Below are 27,602 nucleotides of genomic sequence, written 5' to 3' on the forward strand. Positions count from 1 at the left end.
GGAGGCTGCCCGTTTGTCCCTGTGCAATCGTTCACTCTAGCTGAGTCAGCAAGATGTCGCTCCATTGCTAGCTGTAAAGATTTAGCAGCATTGGAGCCAGCAACAGAGTGACTTATCACTGCATCTGGCTACTGAGGTGGGCAATTCCATAGGGACACACACACAGCCTCTTTTGTGATCCTGCTGCTGGCAATTTGTCTCTAGCGGCAGAATTTCCCATCTGACATTGACCTTCCTAATGATTTTTATCTATCTTTTCATAGGAAACACTCTTTCAAAGGTGCAGACGACAGCAGTGAAGGCGATGAAAAGAAGAAGAGAGAGTCCAGGAAGAGCGGCTTTCTCAATTTAATTAAATCTAGGTCCAAATCTGAGCGTCCGCAAACTGTTACTGTGTCTGAAGAGCCCCTGTCTCCTAGACCCTCTGTCAAAAGCCCTGCTCCTGACAGCGGCAGAAAAGATAAAGATAAAGTAACTGACACCAATGGAGCAGTGAGTTCAAGCGCAAGTGCTGCAAGTAGTGGTCCAAGCAGCAGTACAGAGAGGTCAGAGGAGCTAAAAACCCCAGACTCTATAGAGGAAATTCTACAAATTGATGATGTCACTAAACCCGAGCGGGCCGATAGCAAAAGCAGTCCACAAAGTGGAAGGAGATATGGAGTGCAAGTGATGGGGAGTGGGTTGCTAGCAGAGATGAAGGCCAAGCAGGAAAAAAGAGCCGCAAATAAGGTAGGTGCTTTAAGACACGTTCATTTTTAGCATACAGTATGTTATTAAAAACCCGGACACTCATAAGAGTTGCATTGCGACATTACAGTGCGACTGTGATGCGACTTTCGGTGCAACTGTGATTTGCTTTTCTGTTCTCTGGACCAAAATTGTATCAAAAGTCAGACCAAAGTAGTGCAGGAACCTTTTCTAAAGATCCAGCGACTTCTGTAGTGTCAGTAGGATTGGCTTATATAGAAATACATTGAATTTTACATGTCCTGCGACTTGGGGTCTCAAAAGTTGGGTGCCAAGTTGCATAAGTGTGAAAAGAGCCTTAAAATGTGTTCTTGTGTTCTCATTTTATCCAAGTAACAACAAAGCTTAGCAATGATAATGCGTTTGCTTCGGCAGCTAATAGCAATGCATATTGTATTGTGGAACATCTGCGGATAATAGTGCATAATTTCCTCCCATCCAACTGTCATTTTTTTTATGGCATGCCTCCTGCTGAGACTATACTGTACTATAGATTTTTTTTTTTCCAACCAAATACAGTATGTATGTTCAGTTATGAAAACACTACTGCACAGAATATTACAACAAATTGAAGGACAGATTAAATACATTAGTTCACAATTTATTTTTGTCAACCGAGTTGCATTATTAAACATATTAATAAAGATATTAATTAGGTATTATTTCAAGTGAAGCATAATTCAGGTTGTTGTCCAACAGACATATATGTATATTCTATGTAATTATACATCAAGGTTTTGCTAAGTCCCTTCCTAAACATAGTCTTGAATCAGAGTTTAACACTAGTGTATAGTGTACAGGAAACAAAAACAAAGGATCTGAATGATCCTTATTTGAAAGTAATAGTGCCAGGTTTGTCATTGCAATAAATCAGACTTTGACTGAATTTAGCCTTAAAGTGGTTATCTAAACCTCAGACATGAAATAAGAACAAAGCATATGCCTCTTGATTGTGTACTTGTCTTCATTAAGAGCACTAAGTGTAATTTCTGTCTGATGCTTTATTATTTATTATCCTCTATCAGCACGAGTCACGTCTGACAAGTTTTCCTGATACCAAGAGAAAAATGGTGACACGGGAGGGACCTCCAGCAGATTGGCAGCCTCACCCCTGTTCCTGTGAGCTGTGTAAAAAGGGGATGTGTCCCTTCCCTCCAGTCAGCTCTCAGAGCTCTCCTCACTGAGCTCTGCAGAGTGTAATTTCAGCTTCCCATCCCTTTTTTTCAGAACTATCAGACACACTTATAAATTCAGCACAGATGTAGGGAAGACTGTAGATAGACAGGTACAACTTATGTGGGAGGATTTGTTTCACATCTGTGTATTGCCTGAGGATAGTCCCTTCACTGGGTATATGTAAAGGTGTACAACAACTTTAAAGTGTAATTCCACTTTTTCACCCAGTGTCTCTCTGACGTCACAGGGCATTATACCCCAATTCCAATCCTGGTCAATGTGACAGGTTCTCTTGGTAGTCCTACTCCTACTGATAAATATTTTTATGCATGGTTAATGAAGTTCTTTCTGGTCCCGCACTACAGTACACAGGCATGCTGATTGGCCACTAAAGCACTGAGCACTGTCCTATGGGAAAAAGGTGCAAGGATCACAGCCCCAATATACCAGGATGTACCAGGTATTTCTAATGGTTCTGGCAGGCAGATAGAGAGTTGGGAGAATGTGGCAAAGTATCACAAGACAGGTCTGTGTGTGTGTATGTCTGCATGTATAAGGAAGGTAGAGGAAGTAGTGTTCGCAGGAGAAGCTGTCACTTGGTCCTAAATGTGCAGATTGACTGTTTTACTTGGCCCCTTTCACACGGGCTGTCCGGTCAGGTCTGCCTGTCAGTTTTTTTAGGCAGACCTGATTGGACCCTGCATTGTCCTCTATGGAGCGGCAGATGTCAGCAAACACGTGTCTGCTGACACCTGCTGCCATCTGATCCTATCTGCCAAAAACAGATGGATGGTGGTCCAATTCCATCTAAATGCCCCATAGAGGAGGGGACTGTGACCGCTCTGCATAGCGCAGGGAACATGGACCTGTCATCCGCCTGCTCAGCGGGTATCAGCAGAGAAACCCCCCGCCGAGCAAGTGGATTCCACATAGCGAAGCGCCTGTGTGAAACGGGCTGAACGCAATTCAATTGTCTGCACTTGCTGGGTAGGAAGAACTAGATATACAAATAGAGTCTGATAAGTAAATGTATTTCACAAGAAGAGGTTGATGGAGGTATATACATCTGCTTGCACCCAGAGCTTTACTAGACCATTGCAGGTTTCCTATTGAGTATTTATCTGCTGTATTCTTATCACATTGCTTTATTTTCATCTTGAAAGATTTAGTCATTATCAACCACCACTATCTCTGTCTCCTTGGTACCTGCTGGGAATTAAATTATTTTTCATTATCATGTTTTTTTGTTGGGTGACGTGCCTGCCTGTCTGATCATCATTGTATTAAAAGCCTACATGTACAAGTGAATTAAAGTCTAGAACTTAACTACACCAATTAATAATTCATAGAGGATGCAGATAGTGGGATGGCAGGGCTGCTGCTGAAATAACATCTAGTGCTGCAGGGCAATAATCTGATAAGAGAGGCAGCAGTGAAGGTTTCAAGTTCTCTGTCTCCATCTAGTGTTCTGTAAGGTGCAGCTTCTTGTTGCTTAGTTATCAGGGAATGTATTACAAGTGATCACAGGACCACTGAAAGCAGCTCGCTTCTAACATGAACAAGATTTCATCTGTCAAGGTCATCCACTTTGAAGAAGACCTTCATTTGAGTCATTCCAAGGACACGTTCAGAGACCTTTTAGCTGAGCTTGCAAAATGGGGTCATCATATGCCATAGCATTTTTTTGTTTATAGCTACATACACAGTATATCAGTGCCAGGGTTTGGGTCCTTGCCTGCCAACCTAATTTCACAAGACTCAAAATTCCAGGCTTTAAGTCCGACAAGATTTTTTTTTTCTAATTTAAACAAGGTAGTGGTACCACAGAGTCCTTGCAGACTTTAACTCACATCAGGGAATTGTATCCGCCTATAGTTTATATGTTTTCTCTGTGTTTTAACATTTCCTCTTGGAACCCCAATTTCCTTCCATGATATAACAGTATAGTTTCTGAGCTGTCTGGTTCTAGGCTGTGTATAACAAGCTTAGTGTGTGCAATTCTGGTAGGGACATCAAACTAAAACCCCTTTCGTGGAAGGAATAGTTGGGTGTTTTCACCAAAAAAATTGAACAAGTTAACCTAGATCAATTGAACAATTTTTTACAGTATGTCTGCTTTTGATTTAATTAGAAATTCATTTTGCTGTAGTACCTTCATAAACACTGTCTGAATGTTAGCTGGGCCTAGTGTGCTGGCAGTGATCAGTGTATAAGCCAGAATATCCAAAGGAACAGGTCTTTTCTGGCACTTTTTGTTTACAAGTAAAAATCTGTATTTTGTGCTAGAAAATTACTTAGAACACCCAAAACATTGTATATTTATCTTTTTAGCAGAGACCCTAGAGAATAAAATGGCAATCTTTGCAATGTTTTATGTCCCACGGTATTTGTGCAGTAGTTTTTCAAACACATTTTTTTTAGAATCAATTTTGATGCAAAAAAACACAATATATAACTCAATTTTCTCACCTTGTCTTTCAGGACAGCACCTGGAGAGAGAGCACAGCTCCACCCACTTCCCAGGAAACACTGCAGTAATTTCTTTAAAGCCTGGATATTTCCACCATGGCCTCAGTTGTAGTGTTTCCTCCAGCCATGGTGGAAGCACTGCAGGGGACCAGGGGTGTGCTGCGCTCTCTCCAGGTGAAGAAGGGTTAGGGCATACCTGGTGTTGCTTTTTTTGTTCTGGTTGGGGAGTGTTCCGGTGCCCTTCGAGTCCGGCGAGGGCAGAGGCCGGTGGAGGGTCCCACGCCGATAGACCGGGGGGGCGCGGGCGGTGTGCGGGGCTGCAGTAGGCAGTGCGGCGTCTCTGATTTCCAGCCTGTGTCCTCTTCCGGGTCCTGAGTGGTGGGTGACATCACTGCTGGAAGGGGCAGGACTTCCAGCGGCGAGCGGCAGGTTACGGTTCCGGCCGTTGGAGCGCAGGAGAGGGAGGCGGCCTCGGCGGGTGCATTTCCGGTCCTCACAGCGGCAAAAGGACCGCAAAAATGTTTGAAATAAAGACTGCCGGACGTCTGCTGGAACCCTGGGAGAGATGGAGCCAGAGGAAGTGGCGGGAGCAGGAGCCACAAGCACCAGCCAGGCCCAGGTAGGAGAGGCAGCAGCATCTGTTAGTTATAGTAGCTTGTATAGTGGATTTGGTCAGAGAGGAGACTTCCATTAAAGCACCCTCTGCTCAACCTAGTGAGATGCTCACTTCATTCCGGAAGGAGTTAGAAGACACCTTTCAGTCCTTCCGCTCCTATCTGGACAAACATCCGGTGGCAAAATCAACGGAGGGTTCTCCACCCTGCCCTCACACGTCCTCTGTAGCTCGGACATTGGTTAGCGAGTCGGAGGAGGAGAAAAGTGGGTCTTCAGGGTCAGACGAGGGGGAAGGCGAGGAAAAAGAGATCTTCCTCCCGTTACAGGTTGTCTTTGGAAGAGGTAGATGACTTTTTAAGGACGATACACACGACCCTAAATATCAAGGAGGATAAAACCCAATTGTCACTGCACAACAAAATGTATCAGGGTATGGATGAGGTCAAGCATCAGGTGTTCCTGGTGCACGAGGTGTTAACGGCTATAAAGAGGGAATGGAAGGACCCAGAGAGGGCTCCCTTTTTCTCCAGGTCTCTTAAAAGGAGATTTCCTTTTGATGAAGATAGCACGCAAGTTTGGAATAAGAGACGTAAACTTGACGCAGCTTTCTCGCAAGTATCACGTAACACCGAACTTAGCTTTTGAGGACATGGGTGTCTTGAAGGACACTATGGACAAGAGGGCTGATTCTTTGTTAAAGAAGGCTTCGGATTCTACTCTAGCCAATCTCAAACCAGCAATCGCATCAACAGTGGAAGCCAGGATTTTAGAACACTGGTTGGAACAACTAAAAGGCCATATTGAGGCTGGGACCGCTCGCAAAGATTTGCTGGATACTCTGCCAGTCCTACAAAAGGCAGATGCCTCGGCTGAGTCAGTGAGCTTGTCCTCAAGACCTACAAAAGGCAGAAGCCTCGGCTGAGTCAGTGAGGATGTCCGCAAGATCTTCAGCAAGGTCTTCAGCTTTGATTAATTCAGCTAGTAGAGCTTTGTGGGTAAAAACCTAGTCGGGCGATTCAGCATCCAAATCAAAGCTGTGTGGCGTACCCTTTGAAGGGGATCTGGTATTTGGCCCTGACCTTGATGCTGTCCTGGACAAAACAATGGATAAGAAAAAAGCCTTTCCCGCCAAAAAGAAGGTCGCACCGCAAGCTAAGAACATTTTTCGTCCTTTTCACCAGACCCGGGAAGCAAAGGAAACCGGAAAGAAGAAACCGTAGCGGTCCCAAAGGGGTCGGGGGAGGACTGGGGTGTTTTGTCAACCCACAAAAACCCAGTGATGTTCTCCCGACTGTGGGAGGAAGGCTGCAGTCCTTTTTCCCTTAGTGGGAGGGGGCGACATCCAGCCGGTTTATCCTCAAAATTATCTCGGAGGGCTATGCGCTGGAGTTCTTGGAGAACCCACTATCTCGGTTCTATGTGACGCAGGCCCCCAAAGATCAAGAACAATCTGTGGCAATGACAGGTAATCATCCCAGTGCCCAGGGAAGAGAAAGGACTAGAGTGCTATTCACATGTTTTTCTAGTAAAAAAGCCGTCGGGAAAGTTCAGGTTGATACTGAATTTAACCACTTCGCACCGGGAGGGCGTCCAGGGACGTCCTTGACTTTCCGGGGTTAAATCTGAGTGATGCCTGCAGCTACAGACATCATTCAGATAACGGCTTTTCAGCCGGCGATTCCCTACACCATAAGAACGATCATAGCGCCCTCCGGTGATTCTACTGACTCACCGCTTCCATCGGTGAGTCGGAGAAAGGATCCGTCGCCTCCGGATGGTGATCATAGAGATTTCCGGTGGACCAGATTGTCGCCGGAGTCTCCGGCGACAATCCGGCGACAGCAGGTGATTCTACAGAATTGGACATACAGAGAATCTCTGGAGAAACAAATCAGGATTCCCTCTCCAGTCAAGAGGAAGTTATGGTGGTGGAGGAGGCAAGTGAATTTGAACAAGGGTCTGTTCTGGACCTTTCCCGAAGCAAAAGCGTTAACAGATGCAAGCTCCTAGGGGTGGGGGCACATCTGGAGAACAGGATGGCCCAAGGGTCCTGGACAGTGGAGGAGTCCAGAATGTTCCCCAACTGGAGGGAACCAAGGGCCATTGCTCTGGGGCTGTGGGCCTTCAAAGAGATTATCAGGGACCAACACATCCAGGTGTTGTCAGACAATGCCACAGCGGTGGCATACATCTCAAGGCAAGGGGGCACAAGAAGCAGGTGTCTTTTAACCTTGGCCTTACAGATTCTGAAGGGCAGCCTAAACCAGATAGCGGACTTCTTAAACAGAAGAAGGGTGCTGGAATCAGAATGGAGTCTAAGTACGGAGATTTTTCAGAGGATAGTGGGCAGATCTGGTGTTCCCCAAGTAGACCAGTTTGCATTCCAAGCAAATGCAAAAGTGCCAGTCTACTTTTCCCTGAACAGGCAGGACCAAGCAGCTGGTCTGGATGCATTAGCTCTGCGCTGGACCTTCTGCTTGTGTCATGCCTTTCCTCCTTTACAGATGATCCCTTTAGTGCTCAGGAAACTACAGGGAGAGAATACGACCCTGATTCTAGTAGCTCTGTATTGGCCCAAGAGAGCTTGGTTTTCATTCCTATTAAAGCTAGCCGTAAAGCCCCATTGGTTGCTTCCGGTTCAGAGGGACCTGCTGACTCAGGGTCCCCTTCTGCATCTCGATGTAGGTCACCTCAGGCTGATAGCCTGGATTCTGAGGAGCAAATCCTGAGGAGAAAGGGTTTGTCTGAAGGTTTAGTTTGTACCCTGCTAAAAAGCAGAAAGAAGGTCACAAGGGCCATTTATTTTAAAACGTGGAAGTGCTTTAATTCCTGGAGTGTGTCAAAAAGTTGCTTTCCACAGGAGGACATTTCCATTCCCGAATTTCTCCATGACGGAATGGAGAAGAGTTTGGCAGCCAATACCTTTTAAAAGTTCAGGTAGCGGCACTGTCAGCGTTTCTAGAGAGAAGGTTATCTCTAGACCCTTTGATCATTAGATTTTTCAAGGCACTAGCTAGGGCTAGGCCGGTTCCTTTAAGTTTTCCCCAAATGGGATTTATCAGTTGTTTTGCAGGGTCTAACTAGAAGACCCTTTGAACCACCAGAAGAAGCCACAAATAAATTTTGGTTGTTAAAGCTATCACTGCTGATAGCAGTCACCTTGGCTAGAAGGGTCAGTGAACTTCAGGCATCATCTATCATTGAGCCTTTCTTGACAGTTTTCCAAGATGGGGTACTACTGAGGACAGACTCGGGTTTTTGCCAAAGGTTGCTTCAGTTTTTCACAGATCCCAAGAGATAATTCTGCCAACCTTCTGTACATTTCCAACATGCCCTAAGGAGAGAGATTTTATTAGTCTGGACATAAAGAGATGTGTTTTACGCATCCAATCATGGGAGGACGTCAATAGGCACCCTCCCAGCAAAGTAAGCCCACGCTGTAGCTATAATTCGGCTATAGGGCGGGAAGGGGTTTAAAAAAGTTTACTTCCACCCTTGACCGGAAGTGATGTCATGACATTGCTCTGGTGCTCCTAGGTCATAGAGGTGATCAGACAATCTGGCCTCTCTTCACCTATGGCCAGCCGTGCGAAACGTTGGATTGTTTCCCGGCCCCTCCCACTGCTTCTAAAACCAATCCAGCGGCTAATCAGCCACTGGGAACACTTTTTTGAGAAAAAGAATCGCCAGCTGAAAAAAAAAAAAAATACTGGGTTATGGCTGATGGATTCAGCCATAACCCTGGTAAACTTTTTCAAAGACGCAACGTGTGTATGTATATGTGTGTGTGTGTGTGTATATATATATATATATATATATATATATATATATATATATATATATATATATATATATATATATATATATATATGTATGTATTGCGGTCTTGAAGTGGACATATTCAGTGCAGGATAATGTCTGCAGGTTCTGATGTCATATGTTGATTTTTACATGGCAAACCTTCTGCTAAGTGCCATTTTTATTGCCTGATATTGCATACAAACTTCATAATACCAGACTAACACTAGTCATGCTATGCTTGTATGTATTGTATATATATTTGTCAGGTACAAAGCAAGAAAGCTGATGATATCACAGCTGCACCCTGCAGTATTTAGAATAAATCAGAAATAACCATCAAAAACATATCCTTATAAATGGTGCAAAACGTACAAGGTGCCAGTGCTTAAAGGTGATCTAGATATCGCAAATAAAACACATCAATCCAACGCAATATGGATAATAAATAATATAAATAAATGTCCCAATAATAGTGATATAAAATATATTGTGCTGGCCTGCAAAACAAATGACCAATGACATGCCAGTAAGTGCAGCAAACTTAAAGTGCCAGTGTAAGAGTCATTGAAGGTGCAAAAACAAGTTCTGGTGTATTCAATAAAACAGTGGGGTGTCTGGGATGCAATTCACTCAGTGTCCTCTTCGTGCATAAAACTTTAAATGTAAGCAGTGGCCCCTTACCTAGCGGTGCTAGGTCAACCGCATGAATTGTTGCTAAAACGCCAGGTCCTGAGCCTCAATCGCGTCCCTATATCCACGCTTGCCGGTGTTGGGTTATCCTAATGGCAGCTGATTACAAGTGGCTATGGTCCTATCAGGGGTCCTGGACCAGCGCGGATCCTAGCTCAGCCTCCACATCTCAGGTATGTATGTACAGGAATATGCAGGACAAAGGTACTTGATAGTGAAGTATGTATTAACCAGGTAATGCTTTATTAAAAATTTTTAAGTAGATGTACTCACATAAAAACAATGCAGAGCAAACCTCTCTCCTACGAGCAGCGAACTCGTTCTGTGTCTAGCAATGTGAAACAGCCTATTCCGTCCCTACGCGTGACATCACCGATCACGTGACTTTGTCCTGCATATTCCTGTACATACATACCTGAGATGTGGAGGCTGAGCTAGGATCCGCGCTGGTCCAGGACCCCTGATAGGACCATAGCCACTTGTAATTAGCTGCCATTAGGATAACCCAACACCGGCAAGCGTGGATATAGGGACGCGATTGAGGCTCAGGACCTAGCGATTTAGTACAAATGTGCCCCAGTGTTGGCAGCAACCATATGATAATCAAAACATACTTCTGTAATCCAAGTTTATGTAATTTGTACATTTTTGTTTTACAGAAAATTGGCAGTGATACCAGTAAAAACTCTCTAGATGTGGAGAAATCAGAAGGAAGTGGAACAGGTTTGTTTGATTTTATTGATGTTCAACAGCTGAAAATACTAACATGCACAGCTAACTGTCAGTTGCTATTATTAGTCTCTGATATACCAAATTACAATATTGTCTCCAAAAATTGAAAATCTGATATTGAACAAGCAAACTGGGATTCACTGCTTTTCATGAATTTTTATGTACTAGTTCACTTGATCTGCAGCAAATCACACAAATCACGAATACTTCCAACTGGAATTTCTTTCATCTGTTCTGTTCTACCATGAACTGAGAAAATTGGTGCATGTGTATTCAAGTGGTTCACCTATGCAAAGTCAGATGCACTGATCAGTTTGTGAACATTTAGGCTGGGTTCACATTGGGAGCTTATGTCGCATGACGTGCAAATCATTGATTACCTATGAGAGCCGTCTTAACTGGTCCGACTTTGAAAATGCTCCCTGCACTACTTTGGTCCTACTTCAGCCCATTGAATATCATTGAAGTCGGATCCTTGTCCTAACCATCTGACTTGTGACATCCGACATGGTGATTACAGCACCAGTAAAAGGAATTTTATGTCACTCTGGGATTGTTTTGATTGGTCAAAGGACAAGTCAGACTCAGAGTCGGAACAAAATCTTATCTTGTTCATTCAAGTCGGATGGAAGTAGGACCGATGTAGGACAGATGTAGCAGGGCAAAGTAGGGTGATAGTCGTACAACAGTCATGTTGTATCAGTGTGAACCCAGCCTTAAACTGAATAGCATTACTCATCACATTATTACTTCTAACTTATACAAGCATATATGATTTAAAGTTTTACATTTTTATTTTTTTAACACAAAAACAAAAAGCTAGCCTGTGACTTTGTATGCATTCCTCGTGTGCATTCACAATTTATATTAAAAAAAAGTTATTGATGGCACAGATTTATATAAAAACAAGAAAGGCTGACTGTATCTACACAGAATAATTTGTTGCTCATCACATACCTCTGAAACTGAGGCGTTTTGAATTTATTTTCTTTCTCAGGGGAGAAGAGACTTAGTTCACACTATAAGGAATACATGCCAAAGTGAATATTCTACAATTTTACCCGTACAATGTGAATATCGCCTCATTAAACTTACAACTCCAGAGCGACTAAAAGGTATATCAGCTAAAAACAAGGGAAAACCTGACAAGCCACCAATGAATCTGTATCTGCAAACAATGAAACAAAATGCTCCATCCCCAGATGTATATTTTTTTGCTCTATTGTAGATAATTATTTGGAGAACCGTGTCCCTTTTAATATGAGAACACTTATCTTTAACCCCAGACCTTAGAGGTATTCTTGACCACTCGCATGTCTATACTAATATTTCATTTACCGTATTTATCGGCGTATAACGCACATTCATTTTAAGAGGGAAGTTTCAGGTAAAAAACTTAAATTTTAAATAAGGAACTTTGAAGCAAAATAAGGGTCAGTGTCCATCTGCAGCCTCTCAAGTGCCATCAATGCAGCAGCCTCACCATTGCCATCAATGCAGCAGCCTCACCATTGCCATCAATGCAGCAGCCTCACCATTGCCATCAATGCAGCAGCCTCACCATTGCCATCAATGCAGCAGCCTCACCATTTCCATCAATGCAGCAGCCTCACCATTTCCATCAATGCAGCAGCCTCACCATTTCCATCAATGCAGCAGCCTCACCATTTCCATCAATGCGGCAGCCTCACCATTTCCATCAATGCGGCAGCCTCACCATTTCCATCAATGAGGCAGCCTCACCATTTCCATCAATGAGGCAGCCTCACCATTTCCATCAATGAGGCAGCCTCACCATTTCCATCAATGAGGCAGCCTCACCATTTCCATCAATGAGGCAGCCTCACCATTTCCATCAATGAGGCAGCCTCACCATTTCCATCAATGAGGCAGCCTCACCATTTCCATCAATGAGGCAGCCTCACCATTTCCATCAATGAGGCAGCCTCACCATTTCCATCAATGAGGCAGCCTCACCATTACCTTCAATGCAGCAGCCTCACCATTGCCATCATAGCAGCCTGATCGATGCCCATCTGCAGCCTAGAGGGGACAGGGAGGGGGGCGGTACAAGCGCCGACCAATTTACATACAGTGAGAATCTCCTATGATAGACAGAACAGTGGTCCAATGGCGGCCCAGGAGACAGGACTTCTTATTACAGAGGCAGCCAAGTAAACAGAAGATTCTCACTTTATGTAATCTGACAGCGCTCGTCCCGCCCCCCTCCCTGTCCCCTCCGAGGCAGCTAAAATTAAATTATCGGCGTATAACATGCACACCCTCTTTGCACCTGATTTTCATGGTGAAAAAGTGAGTGTTATACGCTAATAAATACAGTAATTTTTTTCTAGTATGTACCCATTGGTTATATAATAATTTGAATATAGACTTTTTTACTGTTTTGAAGGGCATTGTAATTATGTGTTTTGGCCGCTCTATTGATGGGATTTGCGCATGTCTTTTTCTCTGGTGGTGGAGTATTTAGTTTCAGTGCTTGCAGATACAGTTTTGATTGTGTCTGTAATACACTCTTATACATATATTTTTTTTCATAGTTTTGGAGTCTGTATGTCCTTGTGGCACTGAGTCCTGGGAGGTCCAGTATGGGGATTGCACCTCATAACCTTTGTATACAGGTTTTCGTTTGTTTTTGGTTGACATATCCTTTGATCACTCTGAAATTGTAAGTTTATTGACATGATGTTCACATTATGTGGGTATAATTGTAGAATATACACTGTAAGTCAAAAATGTGTCTTGTATTCCTTATAGTGTGAACAAAGTCTCTATGAGGAAAAAAGAAATTCAAAACGTGTCAGGATTGCAGGGAGGCTTGATGAGTGTAGGTTTTGTCAGCTTGTGTGCCCAAATGTGTTGAGCAAATTTATAATAAAGTGTTCTACTTACTTCACAATGTATGCCAGACAATATTTGCTTAGTAGCACACGTTCATTTTGTTTGTCCCATGTCTACCTTGATTAAGATTTAACAGATTTATTTTGTGTAAAAAATGTATTTCTGAATAACTTTTGCAGGAAGTAAATTCCCTGTGACAAGAGGGGATTCTACCAACTCATCCCCAGAAAAAAGTGCCAAAAGTGAAGTCAAACCAGAGGCCAGTGTACGGTCCAAGAGTTCCTCTAGTACACCAACTAGTCCAAAGCCACCTCTTCAGTCATCCAAGCCTTCTTTGACAGTGCGCCCGACTGTGCCTCAGAAGCCCAGAAGTAGTTCCCGTACTGGTAAGCCAGTTACTTATAACAAATAGCAAACAACACTTTTGTTATCGTTCATGACGGGACACAGAACCACCATATTGCTACTTACTCATAGGATTATACGCCACCTACAGGCAATTGGGCACTGGCAAAAAAAGACAGCAACTCCTCCCTATAACCCCTCCCATACAGGAAGTACCTCAGTTTCTTGGCCAGTGTCTAAAGGTGATGGTCACTGATGTGCAGCTCTTTGCACAAAACGCTACCAGATGCTCAGATAGTTCCAGCAGGAATTAAGAGATTGGTAATATCCAGATCTGTTCCTATAGCTGTTACGTACAGATAGATGGTACCTGGACCCCACTGCAATGAAGGAAGTCTGGATACCGGGACTGTCTGTAATGTGACCTTCCGGCGCTGGACTCTGCATACACGGAACCCTGCGCAGGACCCCAAGAAAGGGGAATCAAGTCCCTAAAGGTCTGGTATGACAATGCTCCACATGATGGATGAAGATTGGACCTTTGATTTGTAAGTCTAGGTCTTGCAGCTGGAATGGCTAGTGTCTCAGTAAGCCTTCTGTACCCGATTACTGGGGATGATATTCCCCTTGTTCCAAAGGTTTTTAGCTGCCTGTATAGTGTGACCCTTCTCCTTCTCTCCACTATAGGGAGATGGTGCAATGGCATGATAGACTGTGTCCTGAGGCTAAATAGAATATTTTGTATCACCACAGAGTGGTACTGTGGATACTGTTAAAGTACTCTGTGCCACGTCCTATAATTTGAGACAAAAAATTGAAATGAAAGGCTTGGACTTTTTAGGCACGACCACATAGGGTATTTGGTATATAAAAAAAATGTTTGTTTATTAAACCTAGAAAATACATTAAAACACTATATTGGCAATAGAGAAAGTCGATATAACAAGGTTTAACAGTATATCCTGTACATAGCTATAGGAAATAGCATAAATGGCTTGGAGGTGAAATACCACTCATTCCATAGTCAGCTTGTTGGAATCCAGATGTAGGCTATGTTGCAGATTAAGATGGTAATGGTATCTTGGGCTCTACGTGTTACGCGCCTTGAGCTTCTTCAGGAGCATCAAAAAGACTTAATGTATTTAACAACATAAGAAAAAGAGCAAATATGTATAGGAAACCCTAGGTAACTATACAAGAAGATAGTGTTAGACAGGTATTCAATAATTAATTGGTAGTCTTGATAACACCGGGTGTATTAGTATAGTATAGATAAATTGAAGTGACTGAACACCACCAAAGAGGCTAGTTAGAATATTAAGCCTAATCTCGCAGGGCTAAAACAGCACTGAAAAAGTTCCTGAGTAGGGACAACTTTTAAACAGAAGGACCCTCCAAACGGGGATATCAAATCCCAGAATAATTAATATGAGGAAGGCTTAAACACGATCAAAAATATATAGGCGAGTCAGACACCTGATGGTATCGACTATAATGAAAGCCCTGTTGTAAGCAGCCGCTCAGGTAGGAACAGCTGTGGTAAGGGATACCATACCTTGGTTTGCTGAATAGGCTGCATTTTAAATTAGTGCTTTTATTTGTATTGACCACATTAAAAGAGTGCCCGCCACTCTTTTTCCCTCAGAGAATGGCGGGGCTGCCAGCAGTTCAAAGTAGTGCAACGGGCTGGTGTGCACCTGTCCCTGTTCAAGAGCACACGCACACCATGATAACATCAGAGGCCGGGCTTGGTGGTGGCTGTGTTTACCCACTATAACTGAGATGTAGAAAAGATAAAAGAAAAGTGCGTGGTCTAGTGCACAGAAGGAAACAAATTCAACAAAAACAGCAGACAGAGCGGAGCATGTCTTCTGTCGGGTAACAGTGGTTAAGAGGAGAGAGATTCCTTCACCTATTAGATGACCCTGTGCACTTCAAGATCTTCGTTCATTTCGTTAGGCGCCAGAGTGCCCAGGGTGAAAATCCAGAATTTCTCTCTTTTACATAGATTCCTGAATCTTCTCCCCCCCATCAGAATCTTTGCTAATGGCTGTAATGCCGTTAATGATGTTACACTTATGTTCACTGAACCTAACCCTTAGTGGGCGTATTGTGCATCTGACATAAAGGAGAACGCAAGGGCAAATGATGTCATAGATCAAGTAGGAGGTGCCACAGTTAATGAATTGACCGATTCTGTGCCTGTGGCAATCGATCCCCATGACTTATTTTTTATGGTGTGACATGAACGCACAGGCCCCACAATTCCTGACCCCACATTTGTAGTTCCCTTTTTGATCAAAAATTGATGACCAAGGGCCGTTGTGGATTTTCGTTTCATTCGGGGCTTTACGTACTCTGCTGGGTGCTCTAAGGCTTCTGAGATCTCTGGGTTTACGGAAAATGACTTCTGGTCTAGAGGGCAATACCTGGCCCAGGGTTGGATCTTGTTTCAGAATATTCCAGTTGCGCTTGATGACTCATTGAATGTCGAACGCCTTAGTGCTATATCTAATACTAAATCTAATAGATTTTGTATTGTTCTGCTTATTGTAGATCTGTCTATTATTTTGGGGTTTACTGGAATTTTCTTGTGTATCCTGTGGGTGGCTTTCATCATACCGCATCAAATATTTCATGAAGGCTTGTTCCACATGTTCTTCCTTATATCCTTTTTCTAGGAATTTCATTTTTAGGCTGTCTCCTTGCTTTTCGTAGTCGCTCTTTCTTGTACAAGTTCTCCTTAGCCTGCAGAATTGCCGTATGGGATGTTATGAATCCATTTTGGGTGATGGTGACTTTTGGCGTGGAGGTATGAGTTGCCTGCGCTAGGTTTAAAATGGGTTTTGGAGAAGATATGGCCCTCTTCGTCCACCTGTAGCTCAAGGTCTAGGAATACCAATGACACTTGATCTACCACATGGGTGAAGGACATGCCAAATGGGTTGGAGTTGCAATGACCAAGGAAGCTGTTCAGCTCTGACTCAGGGCCGTTCCAAATAATCAGAATATCATTTATGTACCTTGCATACAAGGCAAGAATATCCTTGAAAGGGTAATTGGCCTAGATCGATAGGTCTTCCCAGAAACCCATGAACAGATTAGCGTAGCTGGGAGCAAACTTAGCTCCCATGGCTGTACCTCTAACCTGCCTGTAAAATTCACCAACACAGGAGAAATAGTTGTGGGTTAGGCTGAACTCTATGGAGTCAATGAGGAACCTAGACTGTAGGGGGTGCAGATTGCTTTTAGAAAGATAGTGTTCGATTGCCTGGATGCCATATTGGTGTTCGATGGACGTGTATAGTGATGACACGTTTAGCGATAACCACTTGTATTGGGAGTGCCAAGAAAACGTTGATAGGATCTCAAGCATGTGTCCTGAGTCTCTGACATAAGACGGGAGTTGTATTACCAAATCCTGTAGGAAATGGTCAATGTAACATCCCATGTTGCTTGTCAAGCTGTCAATTCCAGCAATAATAGGTCTTCCGGGTGGGTTCTTCAGATCTTTGTAAATCTTAGGGATGTGATAAAAATGAGGTGTTAATGGGTTTGATTTGTTTAGAAATAAGTATTCACTTTTGGTAAAGGCACTATTTTTTCTGGCTTGATCGAGTAATAGTTCCAGTGTGGTAGTATAGCCTGGTAGTGGGTCTGCAGGGAGATTTTCATTGGTATCCTTATCTCCCAGCAGTCTTAAAACCTTGGCCAGGTATCCTTCTCTGTCCTGGATGACCAGACCTCCTCCTTTGTCTGCCTGTCTGATAATGATGTCATCCCTGTCTTTGAGATTCTTGATGATTTCCTTTGGCACTTGACCATCATTGCCCAGAGTGAACTCTGATTTGTTGTTGTGGTGGCATTTCTGGCAAATCTTCTTGATCTCATGCATCACCACTTCGTAGAATGTGGAGATACGTTTGCCCTTGGCCCAATAAGGATGAAAGGAAGACTTTGGCTTGAAGTCCGTGTGGATAATCTGCTTTTCCATAAGATCTGTAAGTTCCATTTCCATGGTGGGGTCCTAGCAAGCCCCTTCTAGATAGAGACTCTCTAGGTCTAGGAGGGACGTGTTCTCATTCTGGGAGTTCCTGTGAGATATGGCTCTACGGATGGGGATGATGTCTTGGGTGGTAATTTTGGTAGAGCGAAGTAACGCTTGAGGTTGAGATTCCTCACATATTTGAGGTCTATAAATATCTCAGAGATTTGGGGTTTTTTTGGGGGAATTCAGGATTGCTAAGTCCTGTTCAGATCAGCAGGTGATATGTCTTCCACATGGAGCAGCTTGGTGGGGGGGTAATGCAGGAGGGAATGGATCACTAGTGCCTCTGTCAGATCAAGAGGATTGTAGACTTGGTCCCTCATCTGCAATATCCCTTGAAGTTACAAGGGTTTCAGGCATTTCTGAACTTTTTCAGTTTTTGCGGCTACTTCCAGGGCACCAGCTTCTGTATTTAGGAAGCAATCTTCTTATCCACTTTCCTCTCCTTGTTTGAAAGAGGAAAGGCTGGATGCTGAGGAAGAGGCAGACAATGGGGGACCTGGGGATGGGGAAGCAAAAGATTTATCAGCTACGGGTTCTGCACTGAGGAACCTCGGGTCAGGTTTTAGTCCAAACCCAGAATGCTTTGATAAGTTTATTACCCAAAATGGTCCAATCTGATCTAAAGATTTCCACTTCCTTGGTCTGCGTCTTTGAGATGTCATCCCTGGGTTCTTGGCAGTTGTCATAAAGGTCCCAGTGTTCTCCTTTGCACCCTTGTCTATGGGAGCTAATGCACACAAGTAGGGCTCTCCTGGAAGAAATTTGCCCAGCTATATCCTATGGAGGAGTAAGGTAGGTCATACATTATGCAATTTTCTTTGCTATAACCACGGGTTATAAGAATCAAAGAAAATTGCTTGATTCCCCCATCAATAATGACTGTGTTGATGAAGGAATCCCTCTGCTTCTCTATTGTATTCTGACAACGGGAGGTTTCCAAGCCGTTAGAATACAATGATCACTTCTGGCGGCTATAGCCGCTAGCAGTGACCAAACAAAAAAAATAAAAAATTACAGGCTGGCTGTACTTAAGATGGAGTATGCCTTTAGTGGTTGTGGCAATCTGTTGCCCTGATAAGAGTCTCGCATATCAGGTGGACATCCCAGTGTTTGTAGATCCAACTGATAAATGTCTGGAGTCTTTTTACTAAAGGCATTTTTGCCCTGGTGGAAGGCTAGACTCCACACTGAAGCTCAGCTAGGCTAAGTGTGTGTTGCTGTGCTATTTTAAGAAGATTCTGTTCAGCAAATTTGAACTTAAGACTTTTACCATAGACATGAGCAGGATTCTTTGACTAAAGGGTTAGTCTGCAGAATTACCCTGCAAGAAACTGTTAGCAGGGTTTCCCTTTTCAGGGGGTACATCTGTTTGTTTAAGCCAATCTGGGATTAATTTATCCATAAGTTTCAGGAGGGAAGTGTTCTTTTTTTTTTTTTTACCACTTCAGTAGAAAGGTAAGAGCGCAGTTCAAAGGCCCCTATTCATTCTACTTCTACTCCTGTATACACGAGACAGTCCTTCGTCGCTCGCAGGTTTTACCTCTAGGGCGAAGACTCAGGGAGACTCATAAGAAATCCTGGTACTCCGAGCCAACAAAGTTGGATACTCCACTCAGGTACGAGGGCGTGTGCAGGCATTTGCAGATCTGTGGTAGGGGGAGGTACAAGATGAATGGTTAAGTTTTAATGGTTGCTCAAGGTCTCAAATGGGGATTTTAGAAATTTCCGCCTCCAGTAATTTTTATGCTTTCAAATGTTTTCTTGAATGTTTAAAAGAGCATGGCTGGGTATAGGCTTTTGATAATTTTTTTTCAGGGAGTGGTTAAGCCAGTTCAAGAGTTCAATGGTTTTACAGAGTTTCCTTAATCCTTTTTTTTTTTTTTTTTTTATGATCCCAAAACTAAACGGTGATGCCTGCCCTATGCTGGATCTCAGGTATATCAGACATTTTTCTCTGGGTGCAGAGTTTTTGAATGGAGTGGCTTTGCTCCAACCAGGAGACTTCCTGGAATCAGTGGACATAAGGGATGCTTGTCTTCACTTCCCAGTCTACCGTCACACTAGAGGTTTCTATGGTTTGCAGTTGTAGACTGACTTTTTCAGCTGATCTCCCTGCCATTTAGGCTATCCACGGCCCCGGGTATAATGAAAGTTGTGGGCTAATTTCCAGGCTCCTTGAGGGTCCAGGGTGTACCTAGACAATCTACTTCTCAGGGAGCAATTTGTTCATCGTCTGGAGCACAACATGGCTCTCATGTGCAGTATGCACTTCAGGGAGTTTTGGCAGTTGACTCAATCACTTCAAATCACCTTGATGCCAGCTCAGCGATACAAATATTTGGAGCAGTTTCTGGACACGGTTGCTTCTTCCAGAAGGGGCTGCACATTAGGAAATCTGGTGAAGTTTCTCAAAATGTTATGAGATCTCTCTAGTTTTGTCTCTGTATGAGAGTATTGGGGAAGATGGATATCTAATTTGAGGTAGTTCTATTTATTCAGTTCCATTGCAGTCTTTTATAACAGAATGTGTTGTTTGACATGGGACAAGAGGACTCTTGGATTTCTCTGTCTCCACACGCTATGGTTCTTGGACTAATGGTTGTCTGACCCAGTGATTTGATTTGAGACAAGAAAATCTTTTCTCTCCCCCTTCTTGTAGGGTGCTGGCGACAGTCACCAGCTTAACAGGTTGGGGAGGAGTTCTGGAGTTCTAGGCTGCTTTCAGCTCAAACATCGCCTCCTGCAGGGGAGGTTGCAACTTATCCATTTATTGGAACAGTGAGGTATTCTTCTAGTTCTCTTGCATTGGTCAGACCAGTTACAGGGCCATCCAGTGACAGTTTAGTTGGAAAATGGTAAGGCTTTGGCATATATACATTTTTCAAGCGGGCACCAGACGCTGAGTAGCTCAAGAAGATCTATGTTTCCACTCTATTTGCAGTCCATGTCCCAGGAGTAGACAATTGGCAGGTAGATTTCAACGGCTGTCAACTGTTGGAGGAGTGGGACCAGTTCTCTTGGTTTTTAGGTTTTCTGCTGTTACAGCTTCTACTGCATTTGCTTCACAGGATCAGTGTGGAAAGAACCCCTGTAATTTTTATCACAGGACCTGGAAAACCTATGTGGCATGATGTGAGGCTAAGAAGTTTCATCTCCACAAGAATGTTGTGGGCCGTATATTGTTTATTTTCCCAATTAGGGGTTGATGAGAAACGGTCCATCAAGGGACAGATTTAGCATTGGCAGTCTTTTATTTTTAGCACCAGGCAGGCCCCTTTATACTTTCTGCTCATTGTGCAGATCTCCAGCTCCTCCTGCCCCCTTACATCAGAGTGCCTTTGTCCTGTGATGTACTTAAAAAAATAGATTTTACATGTAAGCACAAAAAAAAAACTTTTTGGCCTATTTAAAATGGACCTTGCATGTAATGGAGAAATCATTCTAGAAAAAAATCTGTTCCTGGAAAAGTGGCTGGCTCTTGTGCAAATTATTAGGAAGTTTGTAAAAGAAGTAGCAAGGAAAGTAGCAGCCAGACAGGGGTGGGGTAATTTGTATGAAGAAAATGGATGAGAGCGTCAATCCATAGGGTTTGGTCCAGATTTTATTTTTTATTTGTCACAATTAAAGGGTCTATAAGTAGTTGACAGTTATTTTGGTTCATAAGTTTATCAATACATTAATGCAAAAAACTACAAACGTAGATTAAGTACATAGAGAATATTTCTTTGGCTAAATTTATAAAAGTACATCACATGCCCTATGGCTTGATGCACTCATATACCTATATAATGTTTACGTGTCTCAATTAAGACCACTAAGTGTCAATTCTGTCTACTGCTTTGTTCCGCTGCTATCAGCATGAATCCCTTCTGACAATTTTTCCTGACATCAGGAGAAAAATGGTGACAGGGGAGGGACTTCCAGCTGATTGACAGCCTCACCTCTGTTCCTGTGTGAAGGGGTTGTGTCCCTTCCTTCCAATCAGCTGTCAGGGCTCTCTTCACTGACCTCTACAGAGTGTGACTTCAGCTCTCTACCCCCTTTTTTCTGAACACTCAGACAAGCTTTATAAATTCTGGACTTTGAACAGATGTAGAGAAGAGGTACAACTTTATGTGGGAGAATTTGTTTTATCTCTATGTATCACCTGAGGTCAGTCAATTTATTGGGTATATGTATAGGTTTACACCCACTATAAAGTGATTTGTAAAGGTTCAGGTTTTTTTTTTTTTTTAAATAACAAACGTCATACCTACCTGCTCTGTGCAAGGGTTTTGCACAGAGCGGTCCCGATCCTCCTTTTTTGGGGTCCCCCAGCTGCGCTCCTGGCTCCTCCCCATCGGCGATTGCCCCCACGGAGAGCCGATTTCCATGGGGGCACCTGTGCGGTCGCACTCCAGAGTCTGTGTCCATTGACACAGACTGCAGGACTCGGGCCTGCCCCCGACTCCTGTGTCACTGGATTTGATTGACAGCAGCAGGAGCCAGTGAGGAACCAAGACAGTGTCTGGAGCTGCTGGGCTCATGCTCAACGCTGGAACGATCTGGTTCAGGTAAGAAAAAGGGGGTCCTGGGGGGCAGCTGCAGCACAGAAGGTTTTTCACCTTAATGCATAGAATGCATTAAGGTGAAAAACCCTAATGCCCCGTACACACGGTCGGATATTGATCGGACATTCCGACAACAAAATCCTAGGATTTGTTCTGACGGATGTTGGCTCAAACTTGTCTTGCATACACACGGTCACACAAAGTTGTCGGAAAATCCGATCATTCAGAACGCGGTGATGTAAAACACGTACGTCGGGACTGTAAACGGGGCAGTAGCCAATAGCTTTCATCTCTTTATTTATTCTGAGCATGCGTGGCACTTTGTGTGTCGGATTTGTGTACACACGATCGCAAGTTCCGACAACGGATTTTGTTGTCGGAAAATTTTATAGCCTGCTCTCAAACTTTGTGTGTCGGAAAATCCGATGGAAAATGTGTGATGGAGCCCACACACGGTCGGAATTTCCGACAACAAGGTCCTATCACACGTTTGCCATCGGAAAATCCGACCGTGTGTACGGGGCATACGACTTTACAGCTCCTTTTAGTTTAGTTAATTCCTGGTTTCCACTTGTGCTCCACCACCCCATTTATGCAACGCTGACAGATTCTAACATTTCCCCACTGTATTTAAAAAAACAAAAATGCTTTTGGCTATAACTGAGCTTTAACCGTGTATTTGTTTGGCAGTTTTCCTTTAAAACTACACTTGTATGGTACAGATTTTAATAAAAATATGAAAGAATCACTTTCAGGTCAGTGTTGTAATGCTTCCATGTAGACTTTGGTCTCCATTTATTTTGAATGGTCAGAAGAATAAGAAACTGCTAGCCATTCTGCGTTGCTTCACTTTGCCTTAATAAATAATGAATTATTGTTTGTTATACATTGAAGGTACCCCCCTGCACTGTATAATAGGAAAAAGGGGAATTTGTGTGCTTTTTCTGTGTATGGGCAGAAAAATTAAATGTACATTTAGCATTCCCACTGATGTCATTGTCTCCAGGCCCTGCATTAGAGGGGGTACTCTTAGGTTTTCTGCATGGTAATAAGAATTATATGGTATAATGAAAATTCTGGTTGTAGGATAAACAAATCTATCCATGCACAAGCACCTATACAGATGTGCTGATGTGAGAATGCATCAGCTTAGTTATATTTAGGCTTGACAGACAATATTTCTGTACCTTTTAAAAATCTATATGCTAAGAAAGAACCCGTAGAGTTTGCTCCTCTCCTCATCAGATTTAACCATAATTCACAACATGACCTGTGTTTTTGTGTTTTTCATATTAATAGAAGACATTCCTGATTCTCCATCTGGGCCATGTTCCCCCAAAACTACAGTCCTGCCTTCAGCACTGAAGAGGGTCCCATCTGAAAAGGACAGAGATGGCCAGAGCAGCCCACAGCCATCTCCTCGACCCGTTACAGAGGAAGGTAAGGAGAACAGTATCTTTATTTTGTTTGACTTCACATTCATTTCAAAAGACTCCCCTTGAATGTTCAAAGCATTGTGTGTTTACTGTAGCTGAAACTTGATTTAAAAGCAACATTCACTCCCTTGTCACCCACAGCTTCGAGCTGACATCAAACAGATGCTAAATATGAGTACGTAATCAGTTTAGGGTATACACAACAGCTTTCATTTTGTTGTGCATTCTAAAATCATAGAAAAAGAAAGTAAATTACCATTTTTTTGCCGCATTCAGGTTACAGACAGACAGCTACACTGACAGTCTGCAGGAGCTTGAGATTGCTTTAGAGATCCCTAATACATTTTTTTTTCTTAAAAATACACATTTTTTTTTACCTGCAAAAAGGTACAGCTGAACAGTTGTGGACAGATTCACAGTTCTCATGCCAGCTGTAATTAATTTTTTGAAAAGAGTGAACATATCCTCTAATTCTGGTTTGCTTGCAATGTTGCTGCTTGGGGGCTCATTTTGATTATGGTTGAATTTTGTTTTCCAGTACAATGATGGAGGAGTAGTGTATGCATTGATATAGATAATGTTCATCGCACATGTCACTGTTTTGTGCCGTCTATTTTTTTTAAAGATATCTGAATAAGTCCACGTTATTGTATTTTATTTCTCTTATTTATTCCTTTATATTCATGCAGCATGTTAGTTACATTTTGACCCGATAACAAAATGTGTCTTTGGAATTATTCTTTTTAGGCACATGGTGGCGCACTAAGCACTGAATTACAGTGTGTTGCCCACTTTAAACACACGAGTAAGCTTCAGGTATTTCTTGGCTGTAAATACATGCAATGTTTTGTATAATGATTTTAACAGCTATGATTGTATAACTGTACAAATATTGTAGAGGGTGCCAATTTTACAGCTGGCACGAAAACTGTGAATCTGTCCACAACTGTTCAGCTGCTAAAGCTAGGGGTTTTGGGAGATTTAAGGCTGGTTCAAGTATATTACAGACAAGCATTTTGTATAGGAAACAATCTATTAGAAAATGTATTTATTTGCTTTGAAATTACTGCGATTCCAGAACTTAAAGACACTGAAACTGTAAAAAAAAAAAAAAAAAAGAGTGGATTACTGAAACAACCTTTATACTAAACAATTATAAAGTTACTCATGTACAAAGTCCGTGTTAGTAATTTTCAGTTTTGCACCAGAGTGTTTTGGGGGTGGGCGAAAGCATCTGTTTCCTCTGTGCTAAAAAATAACTGTCATGTTGCTAGGAAACTTTGATCCAATGCCTTATTGCTTTCAGTTGATAATGGTGATGAAAGACATTGTAAAGGACAGGAGCCCTTCTGTATGATAAATATAGAAAAAGTCTAAAACGAATGTATCCTGAAATATATGCTATGTTGACAAAAGTATTGGGACGCTTGCCTTTACACACACATGAACTTTATTGGCATCCCAGTCTTAGTTTGAAGGGTTCAATATTGAGTTGGCCCACTCTTTGCAGCTATAACAGCTTCAACTCTTCTGGGAAGGCTGCCCACAAGGTTTAGGAGTGTGTATATGAGAATGTTTGATCATTCTTCCAGAAGCGCATTTATGAGGTCAGGCACTGATGGTGGATGAGAAGGCCTGGCTCGCAGTCTCTGCTCTAATTCATCCCAAAGGTGTTCTATTGTGGAGGTCAAGACTCTGTGCAGGCCAGTCAAGTTCCTCCACCCCAAACTCATCCATGTCTTTTATGGACCTTGCTTTGTGCACTGGTGTGCAGTCATGTTGGAACAGGACGGGGCCATCCCCAAACTGTTCCCACAGAGTTGGGAGTATGAAATTGTCTAAAATGTCTTGATATGCTGAAGCATTAAGAGTTCCCTTCACTGGAACTAAGGGTCCAAGTCCAACCCCTGAAGAACAACCCCACACCATAATCCCCCCTCCACCAAATGATTTGGATCAGTGCACAAAGCAAGGTCCATAAAGACATGGATGAGCAAGTTTGGGGTGGAGGAACTTGACTGGCCTGCACAGAGCCCTGACCTCAACCCGATAGAACACCTTTGGGATGAATTAGAGCAGAGACTGCGAACTAGGCCTTCTCGTTCAACATCAGTGCCTGACCTCACAAATGTGCTTCTGGAAGAATGGTCAAACATTCCCATAGACATACACCTAAACCTTGTGGACAGCCTTCCCAGAAGAGTTATAGCTGCAAAGAGTGGGCCAACTCAATACTGAAACCTACGGACTAAGACTGGGATGCCATTAAAGTTCATGTAAAGGCAGGTGGCCCAATATTTTTGACAATATAGTGTATATAAATATATGTAATTCAAATATTGTAAGCAGGAGGATAGCACTGACTTTGTTTGAAGAATAGTTGAATGCCTTTGTGTCTGGCTGCCCACCAATAGATTGATGCTTTTTTATGCTGTTCACATCAACATATAGCCTGTGATGAGTGCACATGTGTATAATGCAACTCTTTTGTATCGTGCTTACAATGAAGGCACAATAATGGACTGGACAAAATGCCCCTTGCATTAGCTTCTTTGGCACTCCCAAAAGCATTATTCAAAGTGGCAAGTATATTGGAAGTGCAAGGTAACACCATTCTGATTTCATGCAAATTACAGAGCCCAGGTTGCATCTGCTATATCTGGTGTCATTTTATTTAATGAGCAATAATTAATATGATCTATTTATTTGAGTTCTTTTAATAAAGTGTTTTTCTTATTTTTTTTTTTTTTTTCATTAGCACGACCAGTGACTCCATCTGACTCATCACCAAAAAAAAATCATGGACAGATTGCCGCTGAAGGGCAGGAGCGAAAATCAAGGTCATCTAGCAAAGACTCTCACCAGCAAAGCAAGTCCAGTGACTCTGGGGAGGAGGTTGAAAAAGAGTTTGTTTTTATTTAAACATCTGTTTGCAACATTGCCATTCAACCCTCCATACATTTTTACTCTTAGCTTCCATGTTGATTTACTATCATATTTGTTTGTATGTCCTGGGATTTCAAGTGTAGTTGTAGTCCATTCCCTGAGCAATGGTACACAACGTTGACATTCTTATTTACTAAGGTTGTGCAGAGAACAATCGTAGCACAAATCAATGAAACAGAGATAATCTCGTAACCTTATTTGACTACAGAGTTATATAGATTTCTCTTTGCACTGCTTTACGGAGTAAGCTCTAAATTGTCAAGCCAGTTACTAATTTTATGTACTTATACAAAATGGAGCTGTAGCTGTCAAGTCTCTTCTGTCTCTCTATGTAAGCAATTGCACATTGTAATTACCAGAGCACACTAATGATTATTTGTATAAATGGTAAATATATATATATAAACAAATATCTCTTTACATGCATATATATATATATATATGATGATTGGAAAATGTTTTTACATCCTCTGGTAGGAATCTTTTCTCCTTCCTGTGCTTGTACATAAAGATATCTATTCATGCACTTATTAATAAGCACAAGCATGGACCCACATCTTGTACACAATGACCGGTGATATACAATAATGTAATAACAGCAGAACTATTTACATTGACTCTAGTTATTATTTGTTTTAATGATGGAAGATGACACGTCCTGCCGTCCTGCGTTTTGACATATAAGTTTTGCTTCTATTATGCCATTTTTGAAAGGAAATTACTAACTGCTGTAAATGAAGAAAAAAAAAATTTTTTTGACAATACAGTAACATAGATATTCACTTATATTACAGGTTACAGGGGTTTATTCATATGTATATTTGTATCAATAAAACAATTTTACAACTTTAGCCTTTCAGTGTATTCCTATTTGTACCAACGTTTGCTACTTTATTATTGTTAGAATTTTTACCATTATTATCATGCACCAACATGATACATAGCACCACACCATAGCACCACCAACATAATACATAGCACCACACCAAAATATGTTTCTGCCTAAATTAGGTGCAGAACCAAGTCAAAGTGGAACTTCACCCAAAAGGGAAGTTCTGCTTGTTTGCTTCCTCTCTTCCTTCCTCTTTACCATTTGGTACATATTTATGGGTCAGGGGAGTATCTGGTTTTGATCATCACAGTGATTCCGAGTGGAAGTTCATGATTACCCACCCCCCTTCGCCC

The 27,602-nt window shown here is 42.5% G+C and overlaps 1 protein-coding gene across 2 annotated transcripts in view; it reads left to right on the forward strand.

Moving 5' to 3' along the window:
• The window catches only part of CARMIL1 (capping protein regulator and myosin 1 linker 1), a 475,715-nt gene extending 448,447 nt beyond the window's left edge, over window positions 1–27,268 (forward strand). For both annotated transcript variants that reach the window (XM_073631176.1, XM_073631177.1), the window contains 5 exons: window positions 264–729; window positions 10,158–10,221; window positions 13,269–13,475; window positions 23,335–23,475; window positions 26,230–27,268. In XM_073631176.1, the coding sequence (XP_073487277.1) occupies window positions 264–729; window positions 10,158–10,221; window positions 13,269–13,475; window positions 23,335–23,475; window positions 26,230–26,393 (1,042 nt within the window). In that variant the 3' untranslated portion in view covers window positions 26,394–27,268. The remainder of the gene's footprint in view (window positions 1–263; window positions 730–10,157; window positions 10,222–13,268; window positions 13,476–23,334; window positions 23,476–26,229) is intronic.
• The last annotated feature ends 334 nt before the right edge of the window (window positions 27,269–27,602 follow it).

This window comes from Aquarana catesbeiana, linkage group LG05 (assembly GCF_042186555.1).
Source record: "Aquarana catesbeiana isolate 2022-GZ linkage group LG05, ASM4218655v1, whole genome shotgun sequence".
NCBI classification, from domain to species: Eukaryota; Metazoa; Chordata; class Amphibia; order Anura; family Ranidae; genus Aquarana; species Aquarana catesbeiana.